Genomic DNA, 20,238 nt, shown 5'->3' with positions numbered 1-20,238 from the left:
TGTGACAACACTGAAAGAAAGACACTTTGCTACAATGTAAAGTAGTGAGCGTACAGCTTGTATAACAGTGTAAATTTTCTGTCCCCCAAAATACCTTAACACACAGCCATTAATGTCTTAACTGCTGGCAACATAAGTGAGTACACCCCTAAATGAAAATGTCCAAATTGGGCCCAAAGTGTCAATATTTTGTGTGGCCACCATTATTTTCCAGCACTGCCGTAACCCTCTTGAGCATGGAGTTCACCAGAACTTCATAGGTTGCCACTGGAGTCCTCTTCCACTCCTCCATGACAACATTACGGAGCTGTTGGATGTTAGAAACGTTGCGCTCCTCCACATTCCATTTGAGTATGCCCCACAGATGCTCAATAGGATCTAGGTCTGGAGACATGCTTGGCCAGTCCATCACCTTTACCCTTAGCTTCTTAAACAAGGCAGTGTTTGTCTTGGAGATGTGTTTGGGGTTGTTATAATGTTGGAAAACTGCCTTGCGGCCCAGTCTCCGTAGGGAGGGGATCATGCTCTGCTTCAGTATGTCACAGTACATGTTGGCATTCATGGTCCTCTCAATGAACTGTAGCTCCCCAGTGTCGACAGCACTCATGCAGCCCCAGATCATGACGATCCCACCACCATGCTTGACTATAGTCAAGACACGCTTGTCTTTGTACTCCTCACCTGGTTGCCACCACACACGTTTGACACTATCTGAACCAAATACGTTTATGTTGGTCTCATCAGACCACAGGACATGGTTACAGTAATCTATGTCCTTAGTCTGCTTGTCTTCAGCAAACTGTTTGCGGTCTTTCTTGTGCATCATCTTTAGAAGAGGCTTAATTCTGGGATGACAGCCATGCAGACCAATTTGATGCAGTGTGAACACTGACAGGCTGACTCCTTCAACCTCTGCAGCAATGCTGGCAGCACTTATACATCTATTTCCCAAAGACAACCTCTTGATATGATGCTGAGCATGTGCACTCAACCTCTTTGGTCGACCATGGCGAGGCCTGTTCTGAGTGTAAGCTGTCTTGTTAAACTGCTGTATGGTCTTGGCCACCATGCTGCAGCTCAGTTTCAGGGTCTTGGCAATCTTCTTATAGCCTAGGCCATCTTTATGTACAGCAACAATTCTTTTTTTTTTCAGATCCTCAGAGAGTTCTTTGCCATGAGGTGCAATGTTGAACTTCCAGTGACCAGTATGGAGAGTGAAAGCGATAACATCAAATTTAACACACCTGCTCTCCATTCACACCTGAGACCTTCTAACACAAATGGGTCACATAACACCGGGAGGAAAAATGGCTAATTGGGCCCAATTTGGATATTTTCACTTAGGGGTGTACTGGGGTGATGCCTGCAGCTAGAGGCATCACCCCAGTACCGGTGTCCATAACCGATGGTCGGCTGACTTGTAATGACAACCGATGCGGCTGAGAAGCCTCTCAGCTGTCATTACAAGGAGTGGGAGGGGACGTCCCCCTCCCGCCACCTTCCGTGGCTTGCCCGGGTCTCCCATCCTACCCCCACCACCGGCGCGGCTAAAGAGAAGACCCGGGTCTCCATGTAAAAAACCCGGAAGTGATGTCGGCACCAAATTTAAAAAACTGACATTATTCAAAACAGCCAAATTTGGCTTTTAGACCCCCATTTTAATGTCCGAAAATATCGGTCGATATCGGCCGAAACCAATATCCGATGACCAAAATATCGGTATCTGTGTCTGCATTAAAAAAATTATATTGGTCGATCACTAGTGAAATCAGAAATAATAGAGAGTAAAATCAACTCATACGTTGTACTGCTTTTTTTTCTCTATACTGATTGAGTGGAATTGTGCTATAAAATATTTAGGGCACCTACAAAGGACACATTATTACAATTGCTTTCAACATTATGCATTACTATACTAAACAAACTCTTCTATTTGATTCTGTTATTTATTTTTATTAATGTTATTGTAAGGATACAGCCATACAGTAAAGGTCAGCAAACCAGAACACCTTAGATATTAAAAGTGCATTAGTCAAATTCCCCAGTTTTTCCAGCTAGCAAAAGGGACCTCATTAAAACTTGCTTTTAAATTATTAATGAAAGGAGAGGTCTCAGTTGTATACACACTACTGTTAAGGATCCTCTGTACCCATGATAAAATGCTATAGGAGAACAGGTATTGGCAAATTACGTTCTGTAAGTTTTCACCTCTGCTAAACAGAAAGGATGAATGCTAAGAAATTAGTTTGTTTCAAACATTTGTAATGGCTACTCCTTTCCAAGTGCCCTATTCTATGTACTCCTTCTTACATTTATAAGTTAAAGTAGTTGTGAACATTAGTTTCAGATATGATCATAGTTTCATATATGATCTTTCTTACCTTGCTACAGAATTAAAAAGTTCTATCATGTGACCATGAATCTCTTCTTGATAGAGGGGGGGGGGGGCAAAGTTGATGGACACTGTGCAGACACACAGTTGTGCCTGTATTCCATAGTCTGTTCATCCTAAGGCAAGATGCAGGCTATGCTGGTGCAGGAAGTATTTTCAAGAGTCGGTGTGTGATTAGGTGGGCTGTGTGCCAGATGCAGACTGAGATTTATTGGGGGGCATGGATCAAACTACCAAATACGGTCATGCTATGTGTCTGTACAGTGTACCTCCAAATTGCTAACAAAAAGATGAAAACTGAACACGCAGGCGCAGACCAGTTCCTGTGCTTTGTGTGGTCAGTCAAGAAAAGGGAAGAAAGGTGACTGGCAGGATCAACCAGGTACTTCAGATGGAACAAGTACATAAAAGTGATAGAGACTAAGCCTTATAAGATACACAAATGTGTAAACATACATAGAAAAAAATATTTAGGGTAACCAACACATAATAAGCTGCTTGCATTTTTATTGTGAATTCCAACAACAATAACAATAATAATACACATAAATGCAAATAAACATATTATAATTTGTTCATATATTCTTGATTTGTTTCTTTTTAATGCAAATTAACTGGCTTTCAGTTGCAGTCAACCTTTTGCTGGAAAATGAATATGTCAACATAAAATGCTCATATATGGTTTGAATCTTTCTTTTATATTCTGGATAAAAGAAAATAAGTAACTGATGGGTATAAACACAATAGTTTATATTTAATTGTTCTGGGTTACATAATTATGGCAAAAAAATATGATTTACTTTATTTAATGCATTCCACTCCAGCATCTTCAGCATGTGAGCAATCTGTGACTCCCCAGCCTCTGAAGTTACATTTTGTAATAGAACTTTCATATCCAGTGCATCTAACATCATCCATCCATATTCTGAACTTTCCTACAAATAAAACCATTGTTATTGTTACCAGAGAAAATATTGTAGAGAAGCCTAAACTTTAGCAGCCAATATCTTTTGTTTTCAGTTAAAGTAGATCTTCACTTAAAATCGAATTCCAGCCTAAATGTGTGTTTTTTTTTTGGATAGAGTGGTATAGGTTAGAACCCCCTGCCAAATCTTCTCAACAGATACCAGTAAAAATGCAACCACCATTCCTGACTATATCCAAAGTAAAAGAAAGTTAAGTTGGGATTCCACTTCATAAATTTAATAAATAAAATTCAGGCAAATGGGACCATTAGAAAATGTAATCTTAAACACAACTAGTATGAGTACCAGAATCTGTCTGAACATTAGCATTTTCTAAATCCCAGCAAGGCAAGGACTGGAAGTGGTAGGGCCAGTGTAAGATAGTAAGATTCCTTTGCTTTCAGTCTAACAATGGCAGCTTGATGACAAGAGCGAAAACTATACTGTGACTATACATTGACCTCATTTATTAATCAGCAGGCTGCAAAGCAAATTTGTGAATAAATGGTGTTGGCTGAAGCCTATGTTTAGCAGCTACTCTAAAAAATCTCTAAAAAGCGAGAGGGAATCCTCTTCTTAAAAAAAGTTGTTACCAAACAGGTGTCCCTATAGTAAAACCTATGCCTATTTATTGTTCTGGTGGCACTGTAAAGTTTTGAATTTTCCATCACTTACTGTCTCAGTGACAATGGACCAAGCAATCAACTTTAGAGGTTCTAATCCTTCTCCACTCTATCCAAAGAAAAAAAAAAAGTTTTGACTATACCAACATAATGGAGTTCATCAACCTGCTTTCACCTAATCCATTTAGGGCTCCATGCAGGAATTTTAGAGTAAAAAATAATAGAATACATTTTTGAGATATCAAAATTTAAGTCTGCTTGAATGTATAATGATGAAGTCCAACTTTACAGAAACTGGTGGATTGATGTTTAACCACTTCAATACAGGGCACTTTCACCCCCTACTTGCCCAGGCCAATTTTCCCCTTTTAGCGCTGTTGCATTTTGAATGACAATTGCGCGGTCATGCAACACTGTACCTACACCAAATTGATGTCATTTTCCCCCCACAAATAGAGCTTTCTTTTGGTGGTATTTGATCACCTCTGGGTTTTTTCCTTTTTGCTAAACAAATAAAAAAAGACCGAAAAGTTTGAAAAAAAAAAGTTTTTTTTGTTTATGTTATACAATTTTGTAAATAAATACGTTTTTTCCTGCACTGATGAGCACCGATGAGACTGCACTGACAGGCACTGATGAGGAGGCAGTGATGGGGTGGCACTGATGGGGTGGCACTGATATGCGGAACTGTTAGGCAGCACTAATAGGCGGCACTGATAGGCACTGATATGTGGCACTGAAAGGTAGCACTGATATGCAGCATTGGTGGGCACTGATAGGCAGCACTGCTGGGCACTGATAGGCGGCATTGATGGGCACTGATAGGTGGCACTGATGGGCACTGATAGGTGGCACTAATGGGCACTGGTAGGTGGCACTGGTGGGCACTGGTGGGCACTGATAGGCGGCACTGATCGGCACTGACGGATGGCACTAATGGGCACTAATGGGCACTGATAGGCGGCACTGGTGGGCAATAATGGACACTGGTGGGCGACACTGATAGCTGGCAATGATGGGCACTGGTGGGCAGCACTGATAGGGAGGGCACTGGTGGGCAGCACTGATGGGGAGGGCAATGGGGGGCTCCCTGAGCCCTGCTTGCCATCCCTGGTGGCCATAGTGGGCATCCCTGGGGTCATAGGTGGGCATCCCTGGGGTCATGGATGGACATCCCTGGTGGTTCTAGTGGCACTCCCCCCCCCAGGGTCTGCACTGGTAATCAATGATCTGATTACCAGTGCCGACCCCCCCCCCCCCCCATCAGGGGAGCCGCCGATCGGCGCTCCTTTACTGTCAGGCACGAACTAAGGAAAGCCGATCAATGGCTCTTCCTGTTTACTATGTGACCAGCCGTGATTGGACACAGCTGATCACATGGTAAAGAGCCTACGTCAGATCACTGAGATCGGAGATGCAGGGAGTCAGAGTCCGGTCAGGATAATACAACCACAATCCCTCCGTCAATTTGCTATAGGGCGGGCGGGATGTGGTTAATAGAGTGTAATACATATACAGTACATGCACATGTATGTTTATGGGCTCATTAGGTGGTTCAAATGCTCAAAACACAATGTTTTAGAACTGAACTTCAAGCAGATATAAAATACACAAATTAAGGCGGCTCTGTATTCATTAACCATTTCAATACAGGGCACTTTCACCCCCTTCCTGCCCAGGCCAATTTTCAGCTTTCAGTACTGTCACATTTTGAATGACAAATGCGCAGTCGTGCAACACTTTACCCATATGAATGTTACATAATTTTTTTCCACACAAATTTAGATTTCTTTTGGTGTTAATTAATCAACACTGGGTTTTTTCTTTTTGCTAAATAAACAAAAAAAGTCCAAAATTTTGAAAAAAAGTGTTTTTTTTTTTAACTTGTTAGAAAATTTTGCAAAACAATAATCTTTCCTCATAAATTGAGGCCAAACTGTATTCTGCTACATTTCTTTGGTCAACATAATCCAAATGAGTGTTTATCATTTAGTCTGTAGGAAAGTTATAGAGCGCACAAACTTTGGTTTATATATCTAAAAATTGATCACTCCTGATGTACTGACAGCCCATTTCATTTCTTGAGGCCCAAAATGACCAGGATAGTGCAAAAATCCCCCAAATTATCAATTTTTGGAAAGTAGACAGTCTAAGGTAATTAGTAAGAGGCATGGCACATTTTTTTAAGTTGTAATTTTTTGTCACAATTTAGAAAGTTTTTTAAAATGTTTTTTTTTTTTTACAATGTTTTCTTTTTCTTTTTATACAGTCACCAGTACAGCGTCATCATATAACTGATGTGGTGGGGATTAGGGACACTGACCGTATGTAAAAAAAAATATATATATATTTTCATTTTTTTAATTTTCTTTTTCTTTTTTTATTACATTTTTAACACACTGTGACCAGAGAGATACATAGTAACACTGTACTACTCTGTGGAAGTGATCAGGATTAGTATTATTTTTTTTTTTTTTTTTACACATTATGATTGCTGATACCAGTGAATTTCACTGGTACAAGTATTTTTACAGAATTAAATTGATTCATTCAGTGTATATTGTTGTGATTATCTGTGATTGGCCACAGCTAATCACATGGTACAGATTGACTGTGATTGGCCTGTCTGTACCCTGTGATCATTGTGACCAATCACAGCTAGCAACACAATTATACACAATGAATGGTATGAAAGGAAGCCATCCACTGTGTACAATTGTCAAGTGATCTGCTGTGACTGGTCACTGCGATAACATGGTACCAGCAGCAGGAGGACACAACCGGTGACAGATCGCAGCACAGCGTGGCCTGTGAGGAGTGTGAGAGACACATTTAGGTAGGACATCATAATATTCACCTGGAATGTCCTGTCCTGCCTTCATTTGACAATAGGTTGGGTGGGAAGTGGTTAAATCATCATCCTCATCATTTTACATTCAAAATGTGTACATAACTGATGTATACTTAATATCAGTTTTTTATAGTCCTCATTTTTAAAGGACTACCACCAAAATTAGAGAGGTCAAAGTATGTCTCCTCCACTGTCATTGTCACTTTTGCTGGACAACTAGGTCAGCAATTAAATATGAAGAAATATATAAATACACATATGCAAAATTAGTATACTGAATATTGAGTAAACTATAGACACTGGCCCTTTCAGAGCATTGTAATAATCTGAAAATAAATCCAATTCATACATGTGGTAGCTGCAATAGACTTTTTAGGCTTATTTCCATTTATTTTCACCTAGTGATCTGACCAATAACATAATAACAGTTTGGCTCATCACTAGTCATGATATCAACCTAGCACAATTAAAGGAAGCCTTTTATTCATTGCTAAAATTACACGGCTCCTCCTGAATGGTGGAGAAGGATTAAGCCTGACTCTTTTTAATTCCAGCAACAGACATGAGGCCACCCATATGTAATGTTCCGGTACCTATGGTACCCTTGTTCCTATATTTCTCCTCTCTTTGCATCCCATCTTGTATATACAAAGGACGCATACACCTTTAAGACCGGATGACATCACTGCCGAGCGCCGCTATGAGCGGCTATTTCAATCGCCAGTTTGCTCTCACTCATCGCTCGTTCAAACCCACATGTTCATCGCACCTACGCCTGAGAAGTCGGAGCTGCTGACATACCTTCCTTGCTGAACTAAGCCAGAAACCTCGCTGGTGATCCGTATCCCGCTACGGGATCACCCCTCTCCTCTGGACATTGTATTTCCTAACCTATCTAAGTGATAAGTACCCCGCAGGGGATTCTTACTAAACCAATCTCCTACTGTCATCTACTGCAATTACCAAGACTACCTGTATCTATCTACTCACTATCATCTGCATAAGACTGTTAGCTCTTGGGACTACCTTGAACTATCCTTGCACTAGGTTACTCTGTCTAAAGTATACTCCATCTGTGTCCTCTTACCATCTGCACTATACTTGACATCAGAACCTATCTGCTTACCATCACCTGCAACTCTCCTATACTACTTCTAGTGCTCACCATACAATAGCCTGTCTCTCATCTATATATCCTCATATACTCTATCCCTCCATTAAACATCTATTAATATATATATAGTATATAACAGGCTGTACACGGTGATGAAGTCCTGAGAGTTGGATATGTTGTTCAACACATTCTCTACAAGGCTACTGAGTGTAATAATTCTGCAGCTGTAAATCCATCCGCAAACAAAAACGCATGAACATTACACCATACTGCTGCTGCAACATGGTGCTGTTTACTGTATGTAGGAATAAAACAATAAAGTTTTTCTCAACCTTCTAATTGACACTTTTGCTGGACAGCTTAGTCACTTAAATAATGTTAAAAAATAACAGATTTACTGGCAAGAGCACCTGGTGAAAAAAAAGGATAATTAAGGAACCTTAATGCAGTCACCACCTTTAAGGATTGGTAAGCTGCAATATATAACATTTTTGCTTTCCGGTTTAGGTACACTGGGGCCCATCTGGGGCACTATCTGCTCTGCGTTAAAATCTGCAGTGATACTGCAAACTTGCCTGTTTATAAATTTAGGCCTCAGTATGCAGCCATCCAGTATCCAGAGTTCTCCCTGCCTAAAGCAGCAGAGAGATCTTTAATTTTGGGTAGACTCAGCACCTATTAACCAATATGGCTTAAACACCTGTACATTATTAGTATATTATGATTTGAAATTTTACCTTGACCAAAGAATGCTTTGTTAAAAACCCGGGAAACTCCAGAAAATCCCAGCATCTTGCACACCACTTTTCCATCATTTTCATCCCAGTGATCATCACATATGGTGCCCCACTCTCCATTGTAAAAAACCTCAACCCTTCCTTTGTGAGGCCCAAAACCATCAATGAGGCGAACAGTGGGTTCTACAATAAAAATGAGGTGATAAGAAAAAAATATCAGATATCTTAAAATGCTGTGCACCACTTTGTCAACTATAGTTAATTCTTAACATTAAAAAATTGATATATGGTAGACTCTTTTGTTTATTTAAGGTTTTGATTACTCAGATTGAGAACACTTATTTTTTTCTTAATTTTTTTTTAATTATTTTACAGATGTATTAAAAAAAAGATTATTAAACAGTGAGCTGCTCTTATAAAAAAAAAAAAAACTAAGACATTTAGGAAACTTATTGAAATAAAAGATGTCTTAGATAGAAAAATATATATTTATAGGCAGGTGTATTTAAAAATGCCTTTTAATGTAATTCAGTGGCATTGGAAAGGTTTTTAAGTAGACAGACTAAGTAATTTTTTACATAGACAGAAATTAATTTTGAATGGAAGTTACAAAGAAAATATTAAACTGATTTTAAATACCCAATACAAAATCAAAGTAAGTAAAGGTTTACATCTACAGTATTTGCTTGCTCAAATTTTTCATTAGAGTACAGTGGGTCAACAGGGAGACATTTTAAAGATGCAAGAGTATATAAAAAAAATCTCATTTTAACCAGTGAGCATGAAAAAATATTGCTATTTTAGATACAACTGAGAAATCTTAATCCATGACTGTTACACAGTGTTACATTTTTTTTGTAATGAAGTTATTTACAATTTAAACAATGTTAAAGTATAAAGCCTTACTCTGAGAAACTTGGAAATTCGACATTGTAGTAAATCCGCATCCCACTGCAAGAGTCAATTGAACATTTAAGTCTAGGGGATTTATTAAAGAAGATGTACTTACCCAATCCTCTGCTTCTCTATGCTGCTAGACTGGTCCCCCCAGCATCCTCTCCCCTACACTCCAACAGTCTAAGGTCCTGATGTAGTCAAGATCAATAGCCCTGCATTGGATGTGAGGATACAAAGGGACAATACAGGGGTACTCATAAGGTAGTGGATCTGATAAAAAAAATAAAAAGCACTCTTAAGTCTGGTACACACTGAGTGTCAGCTGTCAGCTCTGGTCAGAGTTGCTGCACTAACTATGCAAAGTTAGTATAGCTCCGAGGGGCAGAGCGAAACGCATTGGGGGCATGGCCAAGCTGAAGTCCAGGCTGAGGTTGACACTTACACACTGATCTTAGGAACAGCATCGATGTGCAGCTACAGGGAGTCCTTCCTAACCTTCAGTGACAGCGGCGGAAGCTCAGCATTAAAACCCTGCTCTGGGGAGCCTAAGTGGCACACCAAGCTATGTTGGGTCACAGTAGTAAGTATGTCAGTGAGCCAGCCCGGCTCTGCGGTTTTGCTTATACCTATCCAAGACTTATATCTGTTTCTTGGCACTGCCAGATCCCTCTTGTATACACACTGCTTTTCCTCCCAACTCCTGTGTAGTTTTTATGTTTTGGCTTTATGTTTTTTGTTTGCTCTTTGCTACACACTTGATTCCTAGGGTTTAACCCTCTGGCGTGGACTCCCGGCCCCTGTGTTATATTCACTGTCTTTGAAACACATTGTAACAGCCGGATAGTTATCTCACTCGGACACAGGATTGGAGCTTTTATACATTTGCCTTATGTTTCTTTGTCTTTTGTTTACTTTCAGCTGCACATCTGACACTTAGGGCCTGATTCATAGTACGGCGAATTGGCGTTTCGGCGTGATTTTGCGAAGCGGCGATTATTTAAGTCTGAAATTGGCATTCAAAGAACGGCGGGCGGAAAATAGCGCCTAGTGTGAGATTCATTAAGATGCAATATGGTCAGAGCGCGACTTAAAACCACGCCAGCTAAAAGCTCGACTAAAGTTTAGCCAAATTTTCCCCTGTACCCCCAAAAATCCCAAATCACTGTGGAAGGTGTGGAAGTCAATTTGGAGATGACTTGCGTTTAAAAAATCTCAAAAACTGACTTAGAAAGAGAGATATCTGCGAAAGTGTGGAAAGGTTAAACAGCTCCTCCAGCCGCGAGCTGCGAACTCGCGAATGTGCGCATGCGCAACGTCAAATTGGCTCAAAAAATTTCGCCAGCGCGATTTTGGGTCAATTTTTTTTTGAATACCGCTTGCAAATCCGCTGTCTCGCCCATAGAAAATGGCAAAAACCGGCGGAATTGGAAAAACATGCACACTTCCAACAAGGGATCCTTTAGTAAACACCATCACATTCCATACACCTTTCCTGCTAACTCCGAAATCATAGCAGTCAAATCTACAGTGTTTATATAGAACCTCCACATTCTCTGAAAAAACCCACAAAATATTACATTGGGGAATTGGTCGTCAGATAGAAAAAAAATAGATGTAAAACATATTTCAAAGAAAGATTATTAGCATTTCACACATATCAAGGAAATGTCACAATTTTGACAATATTTTATGTGTTTCCAAAGAATGTTTTTAGAAATATATTGCAAATACTACCTTTTCTTCCATATGGGTATGGCCAAGTGTTACCATTTTACTACACATTTAACTGAAGGTATATATATATATATATCCCTTATACTTGGCTAATTAGCAAAGTATGCCCAACAAACAAATAGAGCTTTAGCTCACAATATTGCTACATATTGACTTTATGGGGCATCTTTTGTATTTTGTTCATGTCTTTGGATTAAAAGTTTGCTGATACACATGCCTTTTTCAAACATGAACAAAATTAATGATGTCAACATTTGGAGGATTGGAGATATCCAAGTGTTGCCCTTACAGAGGGCACCTTCCGGATTCGAACTTACAAACCTACAGCAGGAAGGCAGACTCCCTAATCATTGTGCTATTTCTCAGTGAGCGTTGGGTGTTTTCCTCATGCCGTCAAAATGCTCACATGGGAACAGGGGCCATTGAACTGAATAGGATTGGATTTTTTGCCTGTTTTGGGAGCTGATCCTTGAGCTGGACAAATCCCCCTCAAACGCCCCCAAACGGGCTACGTTCACATGTACGTGTTTGTGGTCTGTTTTTGGGGCTTTTGTAGGTGATTTCATATAACAATGCCTGCCCAAAAAATGCATGTCAAAACGCCTGGGAAAACGCCAGCCAAAATGCACATAAGAACGCCTGATATAATTGCCACGCCAAATTTAGGGATGTTCATGAGTGATGAGTCAGATTGTTGGCTTACATATCTGGTCAATCGTCACAATCTCACTTCTCAAATCCCAAAAGGTGTGTTTCAATTGTTTCCCTAAATATATATTTCTCTCTCTCTCACGTAATTGTATATATATGTATGTATTCCTGTATCTAAACATTCTAAATAATGACTAGCAAACTTCAAGAGAGAATTTTTTCAATTCACATATACTATACACACCTACATACATTTCTATTCCTCATTTCTATTTCCCTTGTTTTGGCAACTGAGCATGCTCCAAAACACACAGGATACACACAGTTAATTTTTGGACTGGGCGTTACCATTCTGGGTGTGTTTGCTTGGATTATATATAGCTCACTCAGACATCAGGAAAGATTTGACCTACGAAGAGGTCCAATATATTTGTGTGTCACATGTTTTATGGGTAACATTTTTGGCCCTTTGTTATTTATGGAGGTGAGATTTGGCTGTGTTGTGTGTTGACTCTCTGTAAGTATTTATTGCTGTTAACATAATTCTGTCAATCTGCACATGCATCTGTTGATTATGGGCTCTTTGTCGATGTATATGGTCTAAATGTTGTACAAAGGTTGTTTTGGTTTGAAAAATACAAATGTAATAAACAGCATGTTTCCAATTTTTTTTTTAAAATGTCTTCATGTGTCTAAATAAAGTTTTCTGGTGTCCACAAATGTATGTATTTGTATTTCTTTTTCTAAGTTAAATCTGCTTAATGGTTGTGTATGTTCACTATTCGCGAATTCGCGAATATACAAAACCGCGTTCTCACATTTATACATGAAACCGGAAACGAAACTTTTGCTGCGTGCACACGTTTCCGGAAATTGTCCAGGCCCTGTCGTAAGTGTGCATCATGGCTCCTGCACTGTTTACAGACGAAATCGTGGCATTTGTGTGTAAGGTAAGGAGGGGGTGTGAGTGTGCAGGGTGCGGGATGGGGGATGGGGGATGGTGGCAGGGTGGGTCGCTTATCTAGCGGGTGTGCAAGAAACTTTTGGTCTGCTGATCTGCGCATGCACTTTCTGCCTATTAGACGTGATCTAGAAGCTTCCTGTTATAGAAACTTCCTAGATGTGAACCTGTTCCCTATATATATATATATATATATGTATGTGTGTATATATATATATATGTGTATATATATATATATATATATATATATATATATGTGTATATATATATATATATATATATATATATATATATATATATATTATATGTATATATATATATATATATATATATTATATGTATATATATATATATATATATATTATATGTATATATATATATATATATATATATTATATGTATATATATATATATTATATGTATATATACATATATATATATTATATGTATATATATATATTATATGTATATATATATATATTATATATATATATATATATATATATATTATATGTATATATATGTATATATATATATATTATATGTATATATATGTATATATATTATATGTATATATATATATGTATATATATTATATGTATATATATATATATGTATATATATTATATGTATATATATATATATGTATATATATTATATGTATATATATATATTATGTGTATATATATAGATGTATGTATGTGTATCTAAAAAATATATATATTAGACAATATATATACTATGTATATATTATATACAATATATATACATTAGATACATTATAGAATATGTTATATACCATATATTAGTGTATATAATAGGGAACAGGTTCACATCTCTGAACTTTCTATATAGATATAGATAGGCATACCCTGCTTTAAGTACACTCACTTTATATACAATCGTGAGTAAGGACACAGCTTGTTCAGCTTGCCATGACACTGCTCACAAACCATAAGTGACAGGGATAACAAACTTAGGGAGCAACGACAGGGTACCCAGGTACCCAGGACTACACCATATCCATTTTGTGGCTGGCCAGCTTGCCTAGGTAATCTATCATGTCATAGTCCTGGATCCCCTTAACATGCTCCCACATGGTTTGGGAGTAAGGCTATGTCAATGTGGCCAAAATTTACAATGGAGCTGGTGTATTTTCATGCATCGAGAAAAGAAAAAAGGGATTGCTTCACTTTAAGTACATTTTCAGTTTCCATACATGCCCTGGTCCCATTGTGTACTTAAAGTGGGCTATGCCTGTATATAGATAGATTTGATTCGTTTCAACTTTTACACAAAATGAAACCCAATTATCTGTGACAGATTGCTCTGACGCTTTGGAATCTATCTAGATAAAGACAAATGTATTGACCCTTTTCATATATGCAAGATTAGAAACATTATATTCCCTAAATGCATAATGCAAAAAATTATTGCCTTACATACATCCATACACACTGCAAGCTCGGCCCCGTTTGTCTTGTCTGACACTCTTACCATCATAAGCTGGATCTGCACACAGCAGCTAATTGGTTCACCTGAGATGGAATCAGTGATCACAAAAATCTGGAATGGTCATGTCTTCAAAGGATTGCCTTGAACAAATCACCTCTAAAAGAAACACATGAGTGTATAATCACTTGTCTCAATGGATCACATTCCCAACAGACCCATCTCACACTGCCATATGATAATGAATGGGGGTGTCCATTGCAAGTTAAATACACCCCCAGATCCCATTGCTTTGTTAATTGACAGATCTAACTGGAATATGATGGCACTGCTGTGAACCACTATGCCATCAAATTCTGCTGGTGACCTTTAAAAAGGATTATGTGTGATTGTGTGGATAATTATGCCACCTTAAATTTGCATCTCCCACATACCATGTGCAACTCTTGCAGGAATTGTGAATCAAGGATAATTCAGCACAGCTTAATGAACAGACACATTGAGGAGTGTAGGAACACACCGTCAGATTACCCGATCACACTATGGGGTTTTAACTCCTCCATAATTTTGCCACTTTGGAAACCAAGTGCTTACTTTATGTATACTTTTTAGACGGAACTACAATTTCTAGTAGGGTGATATCATTGCATGAGATTTTCCCTCACTTCCTGTCTTAGTGTCACCAAGACAGGAAGTGAGGGGAATATCACTGTGGGGAAATAGCTTGCAATTGTTGCCTTATAATGTCCATAGTATATATAAAAGGAAAGAATTGCTGGCTGTATCCCCACGGGAGATTCCCTCACTTCCTGTCCTGGTGACACCAAGACAGGAAGTGAAGGGAAATCTCCTGCAATGATATAACACTGTTACATGTTCTAGTTATGTAGCAAACTTAAGAATATACAAAGCAAACATCTTTTTTTTTCCATTTTGGCAAAATCATGGATTCATTAAAAAAATATCTTTGTTTGTCCCGTGGCTTGCAGGAAAAACATTTTGCCTTGATTCCACCATCAACACAGACAGGGGAAACCCTCCTGCGGAGCCATTGTGTTCTCCTGGTGCTGCCCCTGCCAGGAAAACACAGTGATTATTGCTAGTGGCTACAAGAGATGCTAGCGATAAGTGTGTGTAAAATCTGACAGACTGGTTGTACGTTGTCCTCCAGGTGATCGACCAATCAACTTGGGTACCTTCAGCCTGGCCATACACAGTTTAAATCTGCATCTCAAATGAAGCAATCCCATTTACATATAACACTCCATAAAGGAGAATTGAGGGGCTTATCAGGTCTGCGTCAAAAATTAACAGCCACACCCAATCAGACAGCTCGTGTTAAAAGGGACCTGAAAAGCAATCTGCATGGCTTGCTTTTCCAAGCATTGGCTAGTTTAGTGAGCCTGGACTAATAACAGTCACTGTAATGCTACCCATACTGCTGTCCTTTTAACATGGTGACAAAAGTTGATACCTATGCTACATGTGTGTAAAGTTACTTGCACCCTGCTAAATGGACAGCAATAAGGTTGTAAATACAGTGACTGCCTGTCCCCCCTGATGGCGGCCCTGGGTGTGTCATGAAAGGCCAATTGAGAAAATGGCTATATCATGTAGAGGAAATCACCAGTGTGGGGCAACCTATGTCATGGAGGTAGATTTGGACATCGATGTATATGTATCACCAGAAATGGAATTCTTTGTTCTACAATATCTCAAAGACGACCTAGCATGTTATTTGAAGACTGTACTATTTTGGACATACTTGGACTCAAACATACACTGCTCTTTCCACAGCTCCTCCTCCTCTGGGGGTATGATAAAGTTTATACGCATCTTCACCAAAAGCACAAGATGATGTGTCGTCTCCGGATGAGGCTGCAGCGGAGATTTCAGTTTCTGCCTGAGATAGTGGATCTGCAGCGGGCCTGGAGTGATGCCAAAAGGCGCTCACCCAGGCTCCTGCTAAAGGCTGTGGAGCAAATCTCCGGTAAGTAAAAATATACATTACATGTGACCAGATAGGTTACAATTTTTTGGGTAGGTGGACATGTGTTTAGCTATGCAACAACACTAATACCAACACCCCCCCCCCCCCTCCCTCTCGCTCCTACCTTTCCTACCTCCATCAAGTGTCTCTTCACAACCTTTAATACTACTATGTACATTCGTATTTTTTATGTTTTTTTTTTTTCTTCTGCTTCTAGCCAAAGCGGACGGACGGCACCCTCTTGTGCTTTTGGTGAAGAAGGGGAGGAGGAGGACGGCCACACTCCAATATGCAGTCAGAGGCAGCGAGCCATTTGAGCAGCTGAAAATTGTGGATCGTAAGTAGAAAATAAAAATGTTAGAAATTTCTAATCTCTAATCACATTTTACAGAGCCCCCTTTACATCGGAGTCTCCAGACTTACTACACTGTAAGAGGGAAGTGTGAAGACTCTGATATAAGGAGAGTTTGGGAACCATTATTTGAGGGGGGAAGCTGGGGACTCTGGTGTAAAAGGGAACTCTGTGTTCCCCAAAGCTCCCCCATACATCTGAGCTTACAGAGACCCTCTTACACTTCCCTTCCTCAGTCCACCACAGTCAAGGGCACAACAAGTCCCACTGCAGAAGGCTACCTGCTTGGACTTGTAATCCTCTCTGTAGGGGAATGAGGAAATACTGCCTGCTATGCTAAGACTTGTAGTGCCCTCTGTTAGGGACTAAGGATTCCTCAGTCCTCAACATTCTAGGGCACTATAAGTCTCAGCATAGTGGGCTGTCATACCTCAGTCCCTCACAGCTCGGGTCAAAAACAACACAGTTAAACATCTAAAGGACAACTCCAAACAAAACTACCAATAATGGACAGAGTCCATATGCTCTATAATGTCAAAGACCCGCTACCACTCACCTTCCACCTCTGGTGCTGTCATTGTGTAGGGCAAAGGGCTCCATCTACACCATGTTTGGCTTTCATGTCAGATAGGCAGGACTTGCTCAGCTCCACTCTCTTCCTTGGCAATTGACTCTGGCGTCATTGTGGATCTTTCCTCCTCTAGAAAACCCCCAGGGGCCCTCTCCTTGTCCCCCAGCCACCCAGGGCCTTCTTCTCCTCCTCCTCCACCAACCATTTTCAGACTCTTCCAACTTCCCTGGGGCTACTCAACCACTTTGCATAGTGGACACAACAAATCTATGACCAGCCTGCAAAATATCAAGTCTGGGCCTGGTTACCTGTATGTTCCGGGTCCAGGGCGGAGCTCTCCTCCCAGAGCAACAACTGATGATAGCAGAGTGAGTTGACCGGCCAGTCACTTCCTACTGGTGCAGGTACACACCTACCGATTCCTCCACATCTTAGGATAACATGATCAGACGGCCAATCCCCAGGCAGAGAAGGAGGAGTAAGTGTCAGCGGACAACAGACACCTGGCAGACGCAGTGAAGGGACTGCAGCACACTGCTGCAACTTTTTGATCCGAGGATTGAAAGCAATCTTTTACTTGGGAGATTTCCCTGACTGCGCCCTTCGAAATGTTGGTGCTCCGCCACTGGCCGCAAGGCCCCTGTAGGTGCGAGGCCTTAGGCGCCCGCTTAATTTGCATGGTGCCCTCCTGTTTTAAAACATGGTCAATGCATCTCATTGGTGTAAGTGCACTTCTATGTTCTGAATTGTAGGGGCATTGAGTATGGTGCTAGCATGATGAGAGGTTACTGCCTATTTGTGTCCATAAATAATATATAATGTTTTTCTTTTATTTTAGAAACCAGTGATCAGGATGTTGCGGCTCAGCCTTCTCAGGCCCCCTGTAAGTAATGTGGATGTGCTGGTGTGTTGTGTATTAGGTCGAACTTGGAGGAATGATTGTTTGTTTTGTTTTCTTTTGTGGTTGATGTAACTTCAGCAAGAGAGGAGCCTCAGGCAGGGCCGAGTCGCCTGGATCCGGGCCAGGAACAAACTGTTGGCCAAGAAGAGGCCAATTGGTCCGACTCGGATGAGGACCTGGGCTCTCCTCAAAGGGGAAGTAAGTATTCTACATGTGTTTGTGTGTTCAATGTGTCCTGGTAAATATAAGGGCTGTAATATATATATTTTGACATTGGGGTTTTGTAGCAGCTGACATTGAGGATGTTTGTTGTGGAGGACTGGGGAAGAGGGGCCACTGCTTACCCAGTCCACTGTAACTACTACCTTCAATGTTTCCAGACTACTTTCTGTGTGCCTTTATCAAATAGCTTTTGTTCAAGGATTGTATTTGTGTCTTTGTGTTTCTAGGAGATACAACGCCATCCCCCCATGAAGGGACACCATCCCCCCATGTAGGGTCTCCCCCATCCTCCCCCACTCCAGGCTCCCCTGAACTAGTCTGTAAGTACCTAAAATTAGATTCTCACATGAATTGTGTGTGCTAGGATGATGTGTATCTAGGATAATCTAAGTTGGAGTCAAAGCAAGTGTAGTTTTGCTATATGTGACAGGAAGGTTGGTCATGAAACACTCTTGCTTAACCTTCATGTTTGAAAGGTGGTTTTGGGGAGCTTTACAGGACATGTTATCTTTTGTAAGTTATCTCAAGCCACCCTATTCTAAATTGGTGTTAGTTTCTCTACATTGGAAATGGTGTGCTTTGTACTTGTAAATTTTTAGGGGACATTGTAATTTAATCATGTCCTGATTTAGTCAACACTGAAAATGTGTGTTTGTCAATCTTTCATAAATACTCTTCCTCGGTAATGTACCACATTCCAGTTCACAATTTGTGTTCTTTTTGTGCAGTTTCTCCAGAGCCAGCCACGCCATCCACTTCAGGGGCCCCAAAAAAACCTGATGATGGTAAGTTGTGTGCTTTTCCAGTAATGTGTCTACTTAGTAAGTGGAGAAATGCTAACTGTGTATGTCCCCGCTCAGGCTTCAAGTTGTTCTAAAGGCAGCGGGTTCTTTATGTGAATGCATTCTATGCATTAGTATTCCAAGTGATAGGTGTGCATATTCCCCCTAAGACTTACTGGGACCATTTTTTACGGTCCAAATTTTTGCACTAATACTTGTCTGGAACAGACTCCCCCTCCTCCTTAACTGAGGTGACAGCATGCCAATATTGCCTCCTGATGCTGTCACTCCTAATCATTGAGACCATTGGAAGGGAGGGGGGCAAGGCTGGCTCACAGCCTAGTGCCTGAACAGGCACAGGGTGCTTGGCTTCATCTCATGTGCCTCCATAGCAAGCTGCCTGCTGTGGGGTCAAACAACAGGAGGGAGGTGCCTAGAGATGTGTACAGGGGCCATGTAAAAAGGAGGATTGTTATTTCTCTTGTCCCCAAAAACCTAGAGAGTGTAAGTCTAACCTGATTAGTTTTCCGCAGCCCTCCCAAAATGATATGTTTCCAACACTTAGAACAGGCAGGGCTGAGGCACCAAAAACATCAGAAAAACACAATCAGCACAAAAGCAGGGAGTACGTATCCTTAACGCTACAAGCTTCACCCAGAAGAATGACGCTTGCACTGTACAAATCTGCATCACCACCATATCAATGTCTAAATAAAACTTTCAGGGAAATGTGGAGGGGTAATGAGTGGGTGTTAGAGCGTTTTCATGACTGCGTAACCTACAGTTAGCGTGAGTCCATTTGTTGATAAACTTTTTCTTCTCTCTTAACACAGCTGGGATGGCGGAAAGGAGATCAGGGGAGCAGACACATCTGCTCCGTCCAGAACTGGCCCTCAAAATTCCTAAGGGTGAGTCTCTACTATGTGTCAGGTTCAATCTATAGACAGTAAGAGTGAGAGAGAACGCTCCACAGATTCCAATGGTGATAGAGATAAATGTGTGCACATGTATCGTGTTGACCAATTGAACCCAAAACACCTTAC

The 20,238-nt window shown here is 40.3% G+C and overlaps 1 protein-coding gene across 2 annotated transcripts in view; it reads right to left on the bottom strand.

Moving 5' to 3' along the window:
• Window positions 1-2,983: 2,983 nt before the first annotated feature.
• MSR1 (macrophage scavenger receptor 1) overlaps window positions 2,984-20,238 on the bottom strand; it is a 65,073-nt gene continuing 47,818 nt past the window's right edge. For both annotated transcript variants that reach the window (XM_082262264.1, XM_082262265.1), the window contains 2 exons: window positions 8,683-8,865; window positions 2,984-3,327 (listed from right to left, as the gene is read on the bottom strand). In XM_082262264.1, the coding sequence (XP_082118390.1) occupies window positions 3,194-3,327; window positions 8,683-8,865 (317 nt within the window). In that variant the 3' untranslated portion in view covers window positions 2,984-3,193. The remainder of the gene's footprint in view (window positions 3,328-8,682; window positions 8,866-20,238) is intronic.

The sequence above is a fragment of the Pelophylax lessonae genome (assembly GCF_965119305.1).
Source record: "Pelophylax lessonae genome assembly, chromosome: 1".
Lineage (NCBI taxonomy): Eukaryota > Metazoa > Chordata > Amphibia > Anura > Ranidae > Pelophylax > Pelophylax lessonae.
This window is presented reverse-complemented; position numbering and strand designations above follow the sequence as displayed.